This window comes from Pteropus medius, unplaced genomic scaffold (assembly GCF_902729225.1).
Source record: "Pteropus medius unplaced genomic scaffold, Ma_sr-lr_union100, whole genome shotgun sequence".
NCBI lineage: Eukaryota > Metazoa > Chordata > Mammalia > Chiroptera > Pteropodidae > Pteropus > Pteropus medius.
In genome coordinates, this window is record NW_024349803.1 from 750,028 (window position 1) to 767,698 (window position 17,671).

A 17,671-nucleotide genomic window follows, 5' to 3' on the forward strand; every position below is an offset into this window, starting at 1 on the left:
AGCGCAAGCCTCGGCCCCGCGAAGAGCGACTCCGCGCGTCTGGATAGGCTGAGATCGCAAATTCCCCGCCCACCTCGCCTTTTGGTGTGCTCCGATTGGCCAGTGTTGGCGCGAAGGTGCGCTAGTTGGACCTCACGCAGGGGCAGCAGGAAACAATAGAGGCCGCGCGCGCAGAGCGAGCGCCAGCAGCCTCTCCGCCCCTCCCGCAACACTCGATCCCGGGATCCCTCTGGCTTGCCTGCCCGCCATGGCCGACAAGGAAGGTGAGGGTCCCGGGGCTGTCCCAAGAAGGCTGTCGGTGTCGGGCTTGTGCTGCGGCCTCGACACGGCCTAACAGTGAAGGCAGGCCTGACTGTGCTGAGTAGTGCCGTCCCCACCATCAAAGGCAGGAGGCGAAATCGTTCCGCGGGGCGGGCTAACGGTGCGCCAGCTTCTCTGGAGCGGAGACCCTGCGCAGCGACGTGAAGCTGGCGGTGGGGGCCCCGTAGGGTGTTTGGTCCCTCTCCGCTCTCACTGTCGGTTTACCCGCCTCTCCCCAGGGCCTCCTTGTACCTCTCCCTACCCCCAAGGGTTGGTGCTCAGTCTCCTCACCGGTTCCGTAGACTTATCACGTACGGGACCGTGCTCCTGAGGCCCGGCGCCTTCGCCCGAAAAGCTAATGGAGTGTCTGGCCAGGATAACCTGAAGAGTAGTTCTGACCCGCGAAGGTGGAAGGGGTGTTGGTGCCTCCGCCTAGGGGAGATTTAGACATATCTGCTCCATAGCGTGCCGTTAGCTTTGCAAGTGTTGATTCGGTTTCCATTGTGTTCACTAACTTAATTTGTTTTTAATTTTTTAGCAGCCTTTGATGACGCAGTAGAAGAACGCGTGATCAACGAAGAATACAAAATATGGAAAAAGAACACCCCTTTTCTTTACGATTTGGTGATGACCCATGCTCTGGAGTGGCCCAGCCTAACTGCACAGTGGCTTCCAGATGTGACCAGGTGATACGAATTTCTTGAACGTTATTTTGTTTTGTCCCAGTGTAGATTTCTCACATTGATTTTCCTTATTTTCCTCTCTCCAGTCACCCGTAGGGGGCACGTGATCAAACCCTATTGGTGACATTTTTTTCTAGGCCAAAAAGTAGGCAGTATGTAAAATTACTTTGTAATTTTCCTGATAAGAGAGAACATGCTGTTTTCTTTTTCTGATACTGAATTGATGGGCCACATTATAACTAGTGGACCAAATAATAATGGTCAACTTTCAAAAAGTATTATGATGAGTCTAGTTCTTTAAGTCTCACAGTAATTGGTTGTGGCTGGTTAATAGAAAGATGAGTATGACATGATGCCTGCCTGCCTTCAAGAAGCAGTCTAGTTGAAGCAGGTGTAAACTAATAATTACAGTTGCATGTGGTCAGAGCAGTTTTAGATACTTAGAATGCTTAGAACACTTGTGGGTGGAAATATTTTCATACGAAGGAATTTGCATGTGAAAGAATAATCACATTTTTTGGCATGGTTAGCTTACTTCTAATAGAGAAGATAAAATAATTTAGCTTACATTTATTGAGGATATACTAGGTGCTACATATCAGGGCATCCAAATTTAGATAATACACCTTCCCTGCCTCATAACAGTAAAAAATTATCATAAGCATGGCAAACATAAAATAATCAGAGGAAGGAAAAATTACCTCAACTTGGGGTATCAGGAAAGGCTTCTATAAGGAAGTGATAATGCAAAATTGAAAGTGAATTTAGATATTAATATAAAATTTTAGTAAAACCACCGTGCTTAGAGTAATGGATTTATTATAAAACTGTTGCTAGTCAGAATAACATTTGAAAATTATATTTTACGTGTACTAAATAAATTCCTTCAAAACTCAGGTCTTTAGAAGTCGTGTGCAAAACTTGATTACTAGGCTATGCTTCCGCTCAAAAAGTAATAGAAATTTATTGTAAATTTTATTAATGACATGAATGAGACTGCTACTTTCACAGTCGCATTAAAAAAAAAAAGAGAGAGAAATCTGTCCTAATGATGGTAAATAAAGCCATAATAAATACCTAGACATTTAGAGTTGGAATCTTCTTTATCATAACCAGGAGTTCAGCTGACCATCAGAATTACTTGAGTTCAGGATTAGTGGAGTCATTTCTGTCGGGAGTTCTCAGTGGTAGTTCAAACCATTTAGGAACTTGAGGCAGAGTACTTGATGAGAAATAACTGGTGATTCCAGATTTACCAGTCATGTGCTAAATTATTTTGGACCAGTGGGTCCCAAATATTGGCCATCCCGTACCTACTAAATTGTTCTGCTACCCATAAGTTTAAAAAGCCTTCTATGTAATGTGATTAGCTGAGTTTCGTAAGCCTTGAATACAATTATAGTTTTATAATACTCTTCTTTTTCTCCCTTCCTTTGATTCCTTAACTTTCTAAATGCAAGAATTCCCAATTTTATGTTGACATTCCTCTTTTCTTTATTTTTTCTATTTAAGATATAGGCACTTATCACCCCTGTGTAGAGAAATTTCTATTGGTTATCTCTTAGACCTAGATTCTGGGCTTCTTCCTGAATTTTCAGCTGCCTACTGGTGTCTCTCTGGAATATCTTCTTGGCTTCTCAGCTATGACATATTCCAAAATGAGTATATTCTTTGGATGAAAGTCCCACTCCACTTTCTCCTAGAGTCTTGATTTTAATCTGCTTCTAGCCTTTTCTCCCACTGTCTTTTCCTATATCCAAAGTCAGATTTGGGCTTCAGTCTCTAGTTGTTACTTAGTGTGATCTAGGCAAGTTGCTTTATTTTCCTAACCTCAAGTGTCTTCATCTTTAATTGGAATAATACCTTATAGTGTTTAAATCAGGGGTCCCCAACCACCCCCTACCCCAGGCCACACAGGAGACGAGCAGCAGGCCAAGCTAAGCTTCATCTGTATTTGCAGCCGTTCCCCAGCGCTAGCATCACCGCCTCAGCTCCACCTCAGATCATCAAGCATTAGACTCTCATAGAAGCACTGGTCCTTGGTGCCAAAAAGGTTGGGGACCACTGGTTTAAATGCTATAAAGTATATGAAGTGTTTTAACATCGTGTCTGGCACTTTGTAGATCTTCGCCTTTGCTTAGATCCCTTTCTTTGGAATACCGACTATCTTCCAAAGCCCATGTCTCTCCCATGTTTTATCTCATTTTGAGATATCTGCTGGGCTATCACCTTTTCCATGAACACTTTCTTCATTCTAGAAGTAATCTTTACTTAAACGCCTATATTCGTGTATACCTTTTATGTGATGTATATTGACTTATATCTTGATCCTTTGTGTACATGACTGCCTAATTGCCCCTGGTTTTTTTGAGGACAGGAATCACATCTTAATCGTTGTACTTCCGTAGTATTTGAAGCAATGTATCTAATACTAATACTTACTAAGTATTAGATACTTAGTAAGTATTTGAACAATTAATTTATCTAATGTTATTTCCTTTCCTTTTTAATGAAGTAACTTGATGAAGTGACCTAAAGTATTAGTGTACCCAACAGTTTTTTTTCTTTTCATCCAACCCATTTTAAAGGGTGAGTAGTTAATTCACATTTTACTCCACTAAACTTTTTCCTCAAAGTAATTGTAAATTTTTAGCCAAGATAAGAAATAGAACAGGTCCTCGAATAACATTTTTTTATTATAAAGTTAATGAGATGCCATAGGGATTTAACTCTTGTTTATATCAGCCTGTGGCAAAATTGGTTTTGTTATACGTTGTTTTGCTTAAGGTCAGAAGATCTAGCAATGATAGTAAGTGAAGGCTTACTTTACTTATAAAGTTAATTGCTATGTAGTCTACTTTATACTTGGCTCTATGGAAGTTACATTAAAAGAAAAATATGGCTCTTAATGACTTTCTCATCAAAATGGTTATAATAATACTTTTTTCATACATATGTATCATTGACTTTGTAGTCTTAGTGTTATTAATTTGCATAGTGCTCATGTATTGCTATTACAGACCAGAAGGGAAAGATTTCAGTATTCATCGACTCGTCCTGGGGACACACACATCGGATGAACAAAACCACCTTGTGATAGCCAGTGTGCAGCTCCCTAATGATGATGCTCAGTTTGATGCTTCACACTACGACAGTGAGAAAGGAGGTAGGAATCTTAAAGGTGAAAGAATGAATGTATGTGTTATGTTTTTTATATCTTTGAATTATCATAAAAAGGATGTACAGTTTAATAAAGTAGCCTTAAGGTAAAAATGAGATTTTAAGCTTTGGAAAGCCTGAATTTGCAGTATAGATACTAGCTGGCACGATACATACATAACACATACTTGGTTCTGTGCCTTTTCTATGAACTTTCCTCTACTAAATTTGGTCGGGTGTAGAGATTTCTAGAATTGAAAGAAGCCACATCCATCATATATTTCGCTGTGCATGCGTGCGTTCTCAGCATGGGAGATACTGCCCCTGAAGAGTTGAAAATTGGTGTTTGAAAGAATGTGTGTGTGAAAACAATCTTATTTGTATAAAGCACAGATAAACATCACATATGTAAGTAGATATATACAGGGTATCTATGGTATTAAAATTTCATCATGGGTGTCAGGAAAATGTCTTACAAGGTTTCTTACAGAGGCAATAATGAAAAAAAGATTGAGAAACACTGACTTAAATTAACTTTTCCAGGTTTGAAGTGGTAGAAATGACTTAACTATGGCCCTAACTGCATAAAAATTAAATGAACCGTTGAATTCTATTCTGTTTTTAGGAGATAACCTAAGGGTTTGACTATTCATAATAATGAGTGAGTTTCTTTTATTGTTGTCCTTGGACACAGATTATTACTGAGAGGAAGAAGTAAGGCTCTTGTTATTGAGATATGTGCTCTTAAAAACATAGATGTTTAGCATAGATTTCTCCAGAGTAGCAGAATCCATTCTTTTATCTAAGTTATTTTGAGCTTCAGTTATTTGCCAGGATTGTAATGTACAGTTATCTTTTGAACATTCCATATTTAGCTTAGGGTGATGCAAAATAAATTCTTAGGATAAAAGTCAGCAGACATTTTGTGTCATTGACCCAAGTGTGTAACTATAGGATATGATTACTGGAACGTTATTTTCTGGATAGGCATCAGTGATGGAGGGGGCAGTAAACACTGAACTTATACTCAGGCTTGAGACCTGGCCATGCCAGTCACTAGCTGTGTGGTTTTAGGTAACTCATTTAGTCACTCTGAGCCTGTTTCCTTTTTATTAGATGAAGATAAATTGTCTTTAAAGAGGAATTTTGGTTATTTAGGCACAAAACAAATACTCTGATAATGTAATAAATTATTTTTAAATATCAAAGCAAATCAAAACAATGTAGAACACTCCCCCATAAACCTATCTCATATAGATCACTATTAAATTGATATATAGTTTTCTGAATGATTTATCTCATTGTTGAATTACTCATTCAAAAAATACTTTGAGTACTTATTGTGTACTACAGCTGTCTCCAGCCTTTTTGGCACCAGGGACCGGTGCTCCTATTAGAATCTAATGCCTGAGATGATCTGAGGTGGAGCTGAGGCAGTGATGCTAGCTCTGGGGAATGGCTGCAAATACAGATGAAGTCTGCTGGGTGGCCTGGGGGTTGGAGACCCGTGGTATACTAGACATCTTTCTTGGTACTGGTGACACAACATGGAAAATGCTTTTCCGGCCTGGTGTATCCTGGACAAATTTATGTGTAAGTGTATGGAGGAAACCTACCTTCTTTCGATGGCTATATACTATGCCATAGGTAACCATCCGTTATTTACAGACATAGTGATTTCTGATATTTGCTTTGAAAACAATTCTTGTACATACAACTTGAATAGTTTTGCTGTAGAATAATTTTCTAACTGGAATGCTGATCATAGGGCTAGGATATTTTCAAGTATAATTGCTACCGCTAAATTGTCTTCCAAAAAAGATTCGCAAACCCATCAGTAGCGGACTATTCACATGTTTCTTCATGCGCTCACCGACGCTGAACTTGATACTACAATCCTAGTTTACTTTGCTTTTTAAGTTATTTGTGATATTGAACTTATTTTAAAATATTTTATCTCTTAAGCTGCCTATTTATGTTCTTTTTTCTTTTGGGTTATCTCTATAAATAAGGTTGGCTCTCCCCAATAAATAGGTTGCAGATAATTTTTCCATATTTATAATCTTAAGTCTTATTTAGCAACATATTTTTAATTGTCCAACTTTCCTCTAGTGTCCTTTAGATTTTGAAAGGTCTTCATCATTCCAAGATTTCTAAATAATTAGCTGTTTTCTGGCCCTTTTATGTTTTGACCATTAAAACTTTATTCTTTCTGGTATTTGATTTGTTAGGTATGGAATAGGAATCCAAGTTTTGTTTCTAAGTGGTTAGCAAATTTTTTTTTAATGCCATTTGCTGACTAACCCATTCTTTGCTGGTTTTTGAAATGACATCTTTTAACATACATACTCAAATCTTTTTGTGGTAACTGACTTTTTTGAGTGGCTTCAAACCAATACACTTTTATGTTCCAGTGATAACATTTATACCTCTTTCTAATGCTAAATAATAAAGGAATAATTAAAAATACCAGTAATATGTATATTTTTATAAATATATCAATCACCCTATTTAATCCTCATAAGACAACTGATACTTGTAGGTGTTTTGTAACTTGCCCTAAGGTTATACAGTATATCATTTCCTCTACCTTCCTCTTCTCTTTCTTTTACTACTTCTCCCACCCCCTTAAGTCATCTTTAGATTATTAGATAGACTTGGTGCTTAAAAGTTGGGGGTGCTCTCTCCAGATGTTCTCAACATTGGTGGAAATAAATATAGCTTAACGTTTCTTTGGTGGTTGTTAGCTTCCTAGTCTCCTTCCTCTCAGATGAAATGTCTTAGACTTTCAGATTGAACTGTTAAAATTGATTATCATCTACTTGACCCTATTCGATTTGAGGTAATTGATAGCAAATAACTTCAAAAGATCATTGAACTTTCAAACTGAAGGAACCAAAAACTGGCTCAAGCTTGTCTTGACTTTAGAAAGAATTTGTGTGTTTACATTAGATTCAGCCTGGCTATAGTTACATTTTAAGCCCTGAAAATAGATTAGATGTAAAGTATTACCTCATGTTACCAAGATCTTCAAATATCAACAAGTTTATTTTTAGCAACTTATTTGAGGAATTGGCTTTGTGCTTTTAAAAAAGATGTTTTTAATCTTTGGTCTCAATTATGTATAAGAAACTATTATTAAATCATGATGTTAGAACTTACTCGTCTTAGTTTCAAAATGTTTATGGGCTCAAAAAGTGGCTCAGAATGCCAGTTACCTAGTTTGTTGGGGGCATTGGTTGGAAGGGGCATGCTAGTGCTCTCTGAGGAGCTGGAATGTTCTGTATTTAGTGGGTGGTGGTTCCCCTGGTGTATGCATATGTAAAGATTCATCAAGCTAGACACTTTTACTGTTGTATGTTATGCCTCAATTTTTTAAATGGTGTTTTATAGAGAAGCAAATAAAATAGGAAAAAGTTAAACCTTGATACAGTCACGCATCACATAATGACGTACCTTATATACAACAGTGGTCCCGTAAAGTTATAATGGAGCTGAATTTTCTGTAAGAAATGGAAAGATATGTGTTTCAAGAGGAATTATTTTTCTCTCTGACAGGAGCAATATCTGTGAGACTTGGCAACAGATTTCCCTCTCACAGCACCTCAATTTTGAGTACACAGATTATATCCCAGTCAGCCAGCCACTGACCTGTTTCAGCACAGAGGAGCCTGTCCCCCCAGCGCTGCGTATTCAGAGGGTGCTACAGCCCTCCCAGATCTAGCTTAATAGTCTTCAGAATACATTGTTGTACATTCTTTGTTGAGGACCTTAGCTCCTGTACAAGGACACAGGTCCACAAGGTCTACCTTAACAAGTATTAAGTGCCACTACCACGTCACTGAAAACTTCCTGTAGTGTGGAGCCAGCCGTCCCTGTATTTTGGAAATATTTTTCAGGTTGTAATGATATAAAACATAGATAAATTTGGTTTCTTCCACCAGTTCAATACCAGTGAGAGCCCTTTGTGCCAGATAGGGTCAAGAAACAAAAACATTTCCAAAGGTGGATATTGAATCCTCAGTTCTGTACCCTCTCCATGTTAAACTTTTTTATTAATACCACAAAATTCCGTAATCTGACCACTGTTCCAACATGCAGTAGCCTATACCACATTGCCGTAACAATCCTCTATGTTCCTTTATCTCTTTCTTGATTTCTTATTCCTGCTAATCCTTAGGCCAATTTTCCCACCCTCCTGACAGTCACCGTTAATGGCGATCTACTCTTTAGATCGCCATTTTCTTGTTATTTACAGTCAACCCAGCCCACATCCCTGTTCATGGAGCAGCATTGACAACTTAGATGTTCTATTTCCAGCCCTGTTAGAAGGAAGCAGGGGGAGGTCTTGTGGGACAATGTTTATAAGTCTCAGCAGTGCACAGTAATGTCCTAGGCCTTCACATTAACACACCACTCACTGACTCACCCAGAGCAACTTCCAGTCCTGCAAACTCCATTTATGGTAAATGCCTCATAGAGGTGTACCATTTTTAACCTTTTATACTGTATTTTTACATATGTTACTTTTCTATGTTTAGATACACAAATACCGATGTGTTACAGATGCCTGTAGTATTCAGTACAGTAACATGCTATACAGGTTGATAGCCTAGGAGCAATAAGCTACATACCATACAGCCTAGATGTTAGTGGGCTGTAGCATCTAGGTCTATATAAGTGCACTCTATGATGTTTGTACAGTGACAAAATTGCATAATGACACATTTCTCAGAATGTATCCTGGTCATTAAGCAGCACATGACTACATTGATACCTCAATCTTTCATATTTCAAATTTAGCCTTTAACATATTTTTAATAGATAAAGTCTCATCTTCATAGAATCTCAATTGTGAATCCTTTACACTGATTTCTTATCATTGTACTTTACAATTAGGGAGGCCCTTTGTTTGATACATACCCAATACTGAAATAACTCACATTATGTAATGATTATTTCTTGCTCTCTGGGTTCAATGCCAGCTATTGCTCTTCCTTTGTTATCGGTATCTCTTCTGGCGGTTATGCTTTTTTGTCATAGTATTTATAGCTGTATGCTTATCTCCCTGTATTTGGGACAAAGATTCCTTAAGATCATATATCATATCATGCTTTTTTTTTACATTGTATATGCTTTGTGATCTAGCATTCTTGAAAAAAATTGTTTAATGTGGGTGTTTTCTCTTTTGGAGTCTATTTTGAACTTTTATTTTTAGTTTTTTTGCTTCTTTGAAACACTTGGTTTTCAACTTAGAAAAGTTATTTTGAAATCGAAAGTTATCTAATCTGACAACCATATTACCCATCTATGTCCTTGTTTTTTCAAGACTTGTCCTTCACAGTATAACACGTGTATAGTAAAATAATGGTAGTAATGGCATTTTTAAAACTTTACTTTATAGATAAGGTATTTGGAGCTCAAAGAAATTGAAGGCTTTTCCCAAATCACCAAGCTAGTAAGTGGCAGAGTCATTTAGGCCAGGGTCTCTTACTTGAGTACCTTATCATGCTGCCTTAGATAATTCTTTGACTAATCATTAGCTACCTTTGTTTATATATTGTTTGCCAAGATTTACATAATCACAAATTATGTTGTTATACATTTTATAATGGTACTTGGGAGAACTCTCTAAGGGTGTACAATAGTCAAATATGAATTTAAAAAATGTTTTTGTTTAGTCCTTGTTTATTTCAACCAAGGACTGTAGTTGGCAGGTATAAGTGGGGGTTAGGAAAATGGAACTAATTGCTATGGCTCTGTTTTTCCTCATTGGAGTAAGAGAAACAGTGTTGGGGATAAGATATATACTATTTCAGAAAGATTACCCTAGACTAGAGCTTCAAATTAATAGTATGAGAGGGACTCTTCAGTATTTAGCACACTGTACTTAATATTAATTACAGTAGTAACTTAGGTCTTATTTATTCAGCACACTTTCTTGGTATTTTAAATGAAGTTTGAAACTGCTTATTGAGAACCTACTTTTGAAGGAGAGTTGGTAGTTCCTTACTTTTAGATAGTAATACAATACTTATTCAGTATATAACTATGCAAAGTCATTGTAGGAATAACTGAAAGAGTAATAGGGATTCAGTTTAGGTTCTGCCATAGTCATGTCACCCATGAACAAATTAAAGTAGGTACTCTGAGCTCTTTTCCCATGTGTAAATTTTTTGGCGATAGTAACTTTTCCCTACTATGTACAGTTGTAATCAAATAACAGAAGGTGTGTCAGAGCATTTTATGATGCTAACAGATGCTTAGATTACTTGTAGAATTATGCCATTTTGCTGATGAAAAGGCTTGCCTGTGTGATACTTTGAATGACATATATGGAGTAGCTCTTTGTCCTCATTTGCAATTAATTTATTTACAGAATTTGGAGGTTTTGGCTCTGTTAGTGGAAAGATTGAGATAGAAATCAAGATCAACCATGAAGGAGAAGTAAACAGGGCACGTTACATGCCCCAGAACCCTTGCATCATTGCAACGAAGACTCCATCCAGTGATGTTCTTGTTTTTGACTATACAAAACATCCTTCTAAACCAGGTACTTGTTCTCTTGAATTCAAATACAAATAATGAGTTACTATGAAAATACATTGCTTCTGTCAGTCTGACTTTAGTAGCTTATTATTATTTATATAATTTAACATCTTGTGATTAAATCGATATGTGCGGATATTCATTTTTCTTTAGGGGAAAAATGCTTCTTTACATAGAACAATTAATGGTGCAGCTTAAGCATTATATATTTGTTCATAATGGGTCTGTATTGCTTGTAAATATTAAGAACTTTAGACCTCTTGGTCAAAATTCCCTTATGCTTAGTAGAGGCAGTAAACTGGATAGTCTTGATCTTTCTGGTACTTTGCAGATCCTTCTGGAGAGTGCAACCCAGACTTGCGTCTCCGTGGACATCAGAAGGAAGGCTATGGGCTTTCTTGGAACCCAAATCTGAGTGGGCACTTACTTAGTGCTTCAGATGACCACGTGTGTATCCTTCTCATTTTGATGCAAATCTGGGCTAGTTATCAGTTGATTTTTTTTTTCCTGGGGTACATGGGGAAGTGAGACTCTTCTGTAATAGTTAATTTTACATTTAAGACCATCTGCCTATGGGACATCAGTGCTGTTCCAAAGGAAGGAAAAGTTGTGGATGCGAAGACCATCTTTACAGGACATACAGCAGTAGTAGAAGATGTTTCCTGGCATCTGCTCCATGAGTCTCTGTTTGGGTCAGTGGCTGATGATCAGAAACTTATGATGTGAGTAGAATCCATTTTTAATTTTTCTTTATAAGTTATCTAAGTTTTATGCTCAGTTAACCATTTCAAGCTTTTTTCCTGTTTCTCCTTTTTTACTAAAGCTGGGATACTCGTTCAAACAATACGTCCAAACCAAGCCACTCAGTTGATGCTCACACTGCTGAAGTGAACTGCCTTTCTTTCAATCCTTATAGTGAGTTCATTCTTGCCACAGGATCAGCTGATAAGGTGAGTTTGAATTATTTTAAAAAATAACAGTGAATTTCTCTGCCTTGTTCTGAATGCACAGAGATCTTTTAGGTATGGGTTTTGTTTTTCTCAAATGATTGCTCTTTTTTTCCTTTCTGTACATAGACTGTTGCCTTGTGGGATCTGAGAAATCTGAAACTTAAGTTGCATTCCTTTGAATCACATAAGGATGAAATATTCCAGGTAAGAGAAACTAATGCTGATATTTTAAAAAAGATATGCAAGTGGGTATGCTTGTGCTTTATCCTACTGCTTTAATAGAAATGTTCTGTGTGCCTATGCTGATCTCTGTAGGAACAGGGGTCGTTTATCAGCCTTGTTCCTAACACTTGTCTCGTCCCATATTCCTCTTGCTTTACTCTTTATAATTTGCGACGTCTATTGATTTCACAGTTCAAGCTTAAATTAGTGGCTCTGATTTTTTCTGCTTCATCAGCTTAAACTCCTTTCTTAACATGTAAAGCTCTCTAGCCTAATTCAAGAGATTGTTATACTACATTCAAAGCTTATTTCAAGGGCACTGTGAGAAATAAGTTACAGTCTGCTGTCAAAGAGCTTAACATTTTATAGTGAGGAAAGGCCCAGTTAGTATCACTATATTAAAAGATTGTTTTGTCAAGTATTAAGAACCTAAGAGTGGTCAAAATTAATTTTGGTATGTGAATGTGGCATCTGAACTGGGTTCCAAGTTAGCCATACTCTTAACACTTAGTCTCTTAGACTTATTTTCAACTCTTCAGCCTTCTCCAAGGAACATTTTGTCTTCACCCTATCTCTGTCATTGCTTGTAATGATGTTGCCTGGAGCGTATCCAAATTCTTCCTTAAATACTGGTCACTAATATCTTCTTATCTGTACTATGAAGCTAGGATTTTCTTACCAAACATTGTAACAATTATGTGATTGCGCATGTGTTGTAGCTAGCTTTAATAAAATCATTGTTATAAGGAATCACTTGTAATCAGTCTTAAGTGTGATACTAAATTCATAATAACTACTTGGGAAAGTAATTGTGTGTGTGTGAGCTCTACCGTAGTTCTTAGGTCACAATTTGATTACATTTGGCTAGAGACCAGAATTAGACAATAAGAATAGATAGATGAGATCTTCAAAAACGTAATATAAAATAGAACAAACTGCTGTCTTAGATCTAATTATAGGTTATTTTCATACAAGAAATGATCTTATCTAGCTCATTGTCAGTTTTAACTGTAGTGTCTAAAATACTTTAACTTCTCTTTTACTTACAAAATTTTGAATTGTTAAATGTAATTTTAGGTTTTTTTCCCTTCATTTTATAATTGAAAGCTTTTCTGTTTCCTTCATTCTTCTGTGTAGGTTCAGTGGTCGCCTCACAACGAGACTATTTTGGCTTCCAGTGGTACTGATCGCAGACTGAATGTCTGGGATTTAAGGTAAGTCTTGTATTAGTTACTCTTTTATTTTCTTTATTTATACTTTCCAAAATTACTCAGGATAAATCTGTTTTAACTTCTAAAAATCTTTTTATGCTAGTAAAATTGGAGAGGAACAGTCCCCAGAAGATGCAGAAGACGGGCCACCAGAATTGTTGGTATGTTACAAACATTGAGCAGTCGAAATAGTCTGTAATTTAGTATTCTCTCTTCTGCTTTTTATATCTTCGTTTTTCTCTCTCCTTCAGTTTATTCATGGTGGTCACACTGCCAAAATATCTGATTTCTCCTGGAATCCTAATGAACCTTGGGTGATCTGTTCTGTATCAGAAGACAATATCATGCAAGTTTGGCAAATGGTAAGTATTTAGACATTTTGGGGAGGTTCAATAAATGAGGTTTATCACTTCATATTTATATACTTCATGAATATGGTCGGTATCTCTGTTCAGTTTTCTCCTGGTCTAACTTTAGCACTTGTCTGTACATTATCATTTTCAACTGACTGTTTATTTGGTTATCCTACTAGTATCTCAAACTCAACAAAACTGAACTTCTTTACCCACTTCTTCCCTTTCCTCCTGACTTTGCTGTTTTCTCTATGGCTGTAGCGTTTCCCCAGCTCACCACACTTAAAGAGTTCTTCACTGTCTATCTCTAAGTCTAGTTATGAGAGTTTATATTGTCTATCTCTGCAATGTTTCTTCTGTCTATACTTTTTTTTTTTTTTTTTTTGATAACTTAGAAATACAACATACATACCCATCTTTCCTGTCTCTGTTCCGTACCCTAATTTTTTGGTCAGGTTCTCATTACCACTTTCTGGACTATTGCATAGCCTCCTAATTTTTCTCCCTCTTTGCTAGCCATTGAATCTCTAGAAATGGTCATTCCTTTGAAATGATCTGTGAACATTCTGGAGATGTGTGGTGTAGTGATAGTTGCGCACAAGGTGAACGGACATTGCCACTGAACTGCATACTTAAAAATGGTTAAGATGGTACATTTTATGCTATGTGTCTTTTACCAATTTTTTTTTAAAAAGCAATTGCATAACTTTTGATTGATGGTAGCCTGATAAATGAAAAGAAGTCAGAAGAAATTTTTGGTGTCTCAGGGTAGACCTACGGCCAGAGATAAACTTTAGGAGAGAGTTTTTGCCTCAACATGAGGAAAACCGTATTTATGGCCTATGAGATTAACAAATTATATACACTATCCATACTTTGGAATAATATTTATCAAAAAGAATTATGCTTAGTTTTATAAGACATTCATGACATCTATTAAGTAGGGGAAAAGCAGATTGCAGAACAGCATGTTGGAATATGTCATTAAAATCAGTCTTAGATTTAATTATATGTAGTATCTAGTCTTAGGTTTAATTATATGTAAGTATAATTTAGAAGTCTGTTGCCAAAATATGGTTGCTACAATTAGAGAGTTCTTGATTTCCTCTGTATACTCTTCAAGGATGTGTTATATATGTAAACAAAATCCACCTCACTCTTTTCTTTGTAATATACTTACAAAAAATTAATAGAAAAAATCAAGAGTTTTAACAAGGTGAAATGGGCTGCCTTTGATAACCTCTCAATTAAAGGTAATATAGTAGTTGCCATGGAAATGTGGGAGATTGAACTACATCACCTTCCAGGCATTAACCCCCAGACCAGGTTTTACTTAGTGGTGTTGTTTGTTTGTTTGTTTGTTTGTTTGTTCAGAATTGTTGTGGTATAAAAAGTAAATATGTGGTCTTTGTTCAGGTTCCTGTCACAGAGTTCCTGAACTCAGGATTTCTTGAGTGGTGGGAGTCTCTTGTTTTGTTTTTTTTTTCTTTAGATAACTTTTTAAATTACAGTTAACGTGCAATATTATATTAGTGATTAGACATTTATATAATTTATGAGTGAAATGATCATTCCAATAAGTCTAGTACCCATTTAACACCATACATAGTTATTCCAAGAAGACTCTTGCTATTTATAAGGAGTCCCTTTTGGCCACACCTGAGCTTAGGCTAAGGAAGTGTTTAAGGAGCCCCTAGGTACAGCATCAGGATGGGGCTGGTCTCAAAAGAGACCAAACACTTGTTTAGAGAGTTGGAACTTTTACTTCCACTCACCCACAGACAGCAGAGATTGAGCTCTAGGAAAAGCTCTATAAAAAGCTCTTGATTTGATGAGCTTTCAGGTTGGTGAATATATTGATGCCACCGAGAAAGTACATGAGGTTTCGTTGTGCTCCCTCCCCACCTTGCCCTATGTATCTCTTCCATTTGGCAGTTCCTGAGTTCTAGCCTTTATAATCAACCTGTAATAGTAAAGCATTTGCCTGAGTTCGGTGAGTCATTCCAGCAAATTATCAAACCTGAGTAGGGGGGTTGTGGGAACCCCCCAGATTTATAGATGACAAGTCGAACAGAAGTACCCAGGTAGCCTAGGCACTCAGAGCTCATCACTGGCCTCTGAAGTGAGGGTAGTCTTGTGGGACCGAGCCTTTAATCACATCCCTTAGACCTGTAGAATTTTATGCTACCTTTAGGTAGTGTCGGGATTAAATTGTATTTTTGGACATATATTTACTGTTAGGGAAAAAGACACTACACATTCTTTGTTAGAAAATACACAATAGTGTATATTTCCTTGAAGTCAGATCACAGCTCTTTGAAGACAAGCTTATCCCATCCTCTGTAGTGCTTAGCCTAGTAATTTGTGCATAGTAGATTCTAAGAAAAGTAAATTTTGCCCAAATGAAGATGGCTTCTGTATTTAACATTATGCCTTTGGAAACAGGTATTTCATCAGAAATAGAAGTGGTGTGCAAGAGCATTTTTCTTTTTAAAATATAAATTGAGATGTGGAACGTGGTTTTGGTGGGGAGTGGGGTTTCTCTCTCTTTTAATGCACAATGTAGTGATTTTTAGTACAGTCACAGAATTAATGCACAATGTAGAGATTTTTAGTACAGTCACAGAATTGTGCAACCATCACCACAATCAGTTATGCCAAAAGAAATCCCATCCCATAACAACCCATACCTATTAGCCATCACTCCCCATTTTCCTCCAGTCTACCCAGTACTAGGCAGGCATCCGTCTGCTTTCTCTATGAATTTGCCTATTCTAGAAATGTAATATAAATAAAATCATACAGTAGCTGACTGGCTTCTTTTTTATTGCCTAATAATATTCCATTGTATGGCTATATCATTTTATTTATTCACTCATCCATCAGTCAGTGGACATTTGTGGTGTTTTTAACTTTTTGACTTATGAATGTCTGACTAAAGTTCTCAAGAAGGTTGATTATCAAGACAAACAGTAACAATACTTCAGTTTTGTGGGGATGTCCTAATCCAGAAGTGTTGGCCTGTTTTTATTGGAACACAGCTGTTCCCATTCACTTGCAGATTGTCTTGCAGCTTTCATCCAGCAGCTGCAGAGTTGAATAGTTGCAACAGAGACTATATGGCCCATAAATTGTCTCCCTGGCCTAATCTATTTTTGAAAATTTAACTTCAAGAACTTGCTTTTTTTGTTTACTAAATACTCTTTTTTTCTTGTTTTTCGGCAGGCAGAGAACATTTATAACGATGAAGACCCTGAAGGAAGCGTGGATCCTGAAGGACAGGGGTCTTAGATATGTCTGCACTTCCTGTGATTGTAGACTCCCCTTTTTTTCCTCTCAACCCTGAGATTGATTTAACACTGGTTTTGAGACACAGACTTTGTTCAGCTATCCCTCTATAATAGGTACCATCAGCAATGCTATTAGTCCAAACCAAGGGTATTTTCTAAATATTAACTGGGGGACTTGATTCAGCAAAGCTACAGACTTATATTTAAATTTTCTTCAGGAATTTTCTAGTAACAAAGATCTAAAGTAGCCACCGAAAGGGGAATATTGTGTGTGGTTATTTTATTTTTCTTCTTATGCTATATCCCTAAGTTTTTCAGACTCATTTAATTAAAGGCTAGAAGTAACTAAGGAATAGAGCCAAGTAAGGTAGGTGTGTCTGAGCCATGAAGTAAACGTACTGCAAGATGTCATTTTTATTCAGGAAATAGGGGAGATTCAAGTCATATAAATTCCTACTCTAAAATCTTCACACCTGACTTTCCAGGATGCACATTTTCCTATGTAGACCAGTCTCCTCTCAGTTTCTTAAGTCAAAACTACGTGTTCCTCTTTCCCCATATATTTTTGCTTGTTAGTGTATTTCTTGAGCAGTTTTCATATTATTTCTTTCCTTTCTGTGAAATGGTTTTTTAAAAGAACTTGGGACCACCAAGTTGTAAAGATGTATGTTTTTACCTGACAGTTGTACCACAGGTAGACTGTCCAGTTAAGTTGAGAAAGAGTGAATTGATAGCTTGTATTTGTTTTTAAAATTAAATTAATCCTGGATAAGAGTTGCTTTTTTTTAGAAGTTAGTCCTTGACCACTAGTTTGATACCATCTCTGTTTTGGGTGACCTGTTTCACCAGCAGGCCTGTTACTTTCTGACTAACTGTATAAGTGCTTATAATGGAATAAATTGCTTTTCTACATAACCCCATGCTGATGGGTTTTATTTAGTATATAACATCTAT

The 17,671-nt window shown here is 36.9% G+C and overlaps 1 protein-coding gene across 2 annotated transcripts; it reads left to right on the forward strand.

The window, feature by feature from the left end:
* Positions 1–99: 99 nt before the first annotated feature.
* On the forward strand, positions 100–17,632 carry RBBP4 (RB binding protein 4, chromatin remodeling factor). 2 transcript variants are annotated; one of them, XM_039836983.1, is made up of 12 exons: positions 100–263; positions 839–986; positions 4,004–4,149; positions 10,522–10,695; positions 11,023–11,138; positions 11,253–11,413; positions 11,515–11,641; positions 11,768–11,845; positions 13,001–13,077; positions 13,178–13,235; positions 13,326–13,436; positions 16,653–17,632. In XM_039836983.1, the coding sequence occupies exons 1-12, from the start codon at positions 248–250 to the stop codon at positions 16,716–16,718; spliced, it is 1,278 nt and encodes a 425-aa protein (XP_039692917.1). In that variant the 5' UTR covers positions 100–247; the 3' UTR covers positions 16,719–17,632. The 2 variants fall into 2 exon arrangements, with proteins under 2 accessions (XP_039692917.1, XP_039692918.1); XM_039836984.1 differs by having other exon boundaries at positions 121–263; positions 842–986.
* Positions 17,633–17,671: the final 39 nt, after the last annotated feature.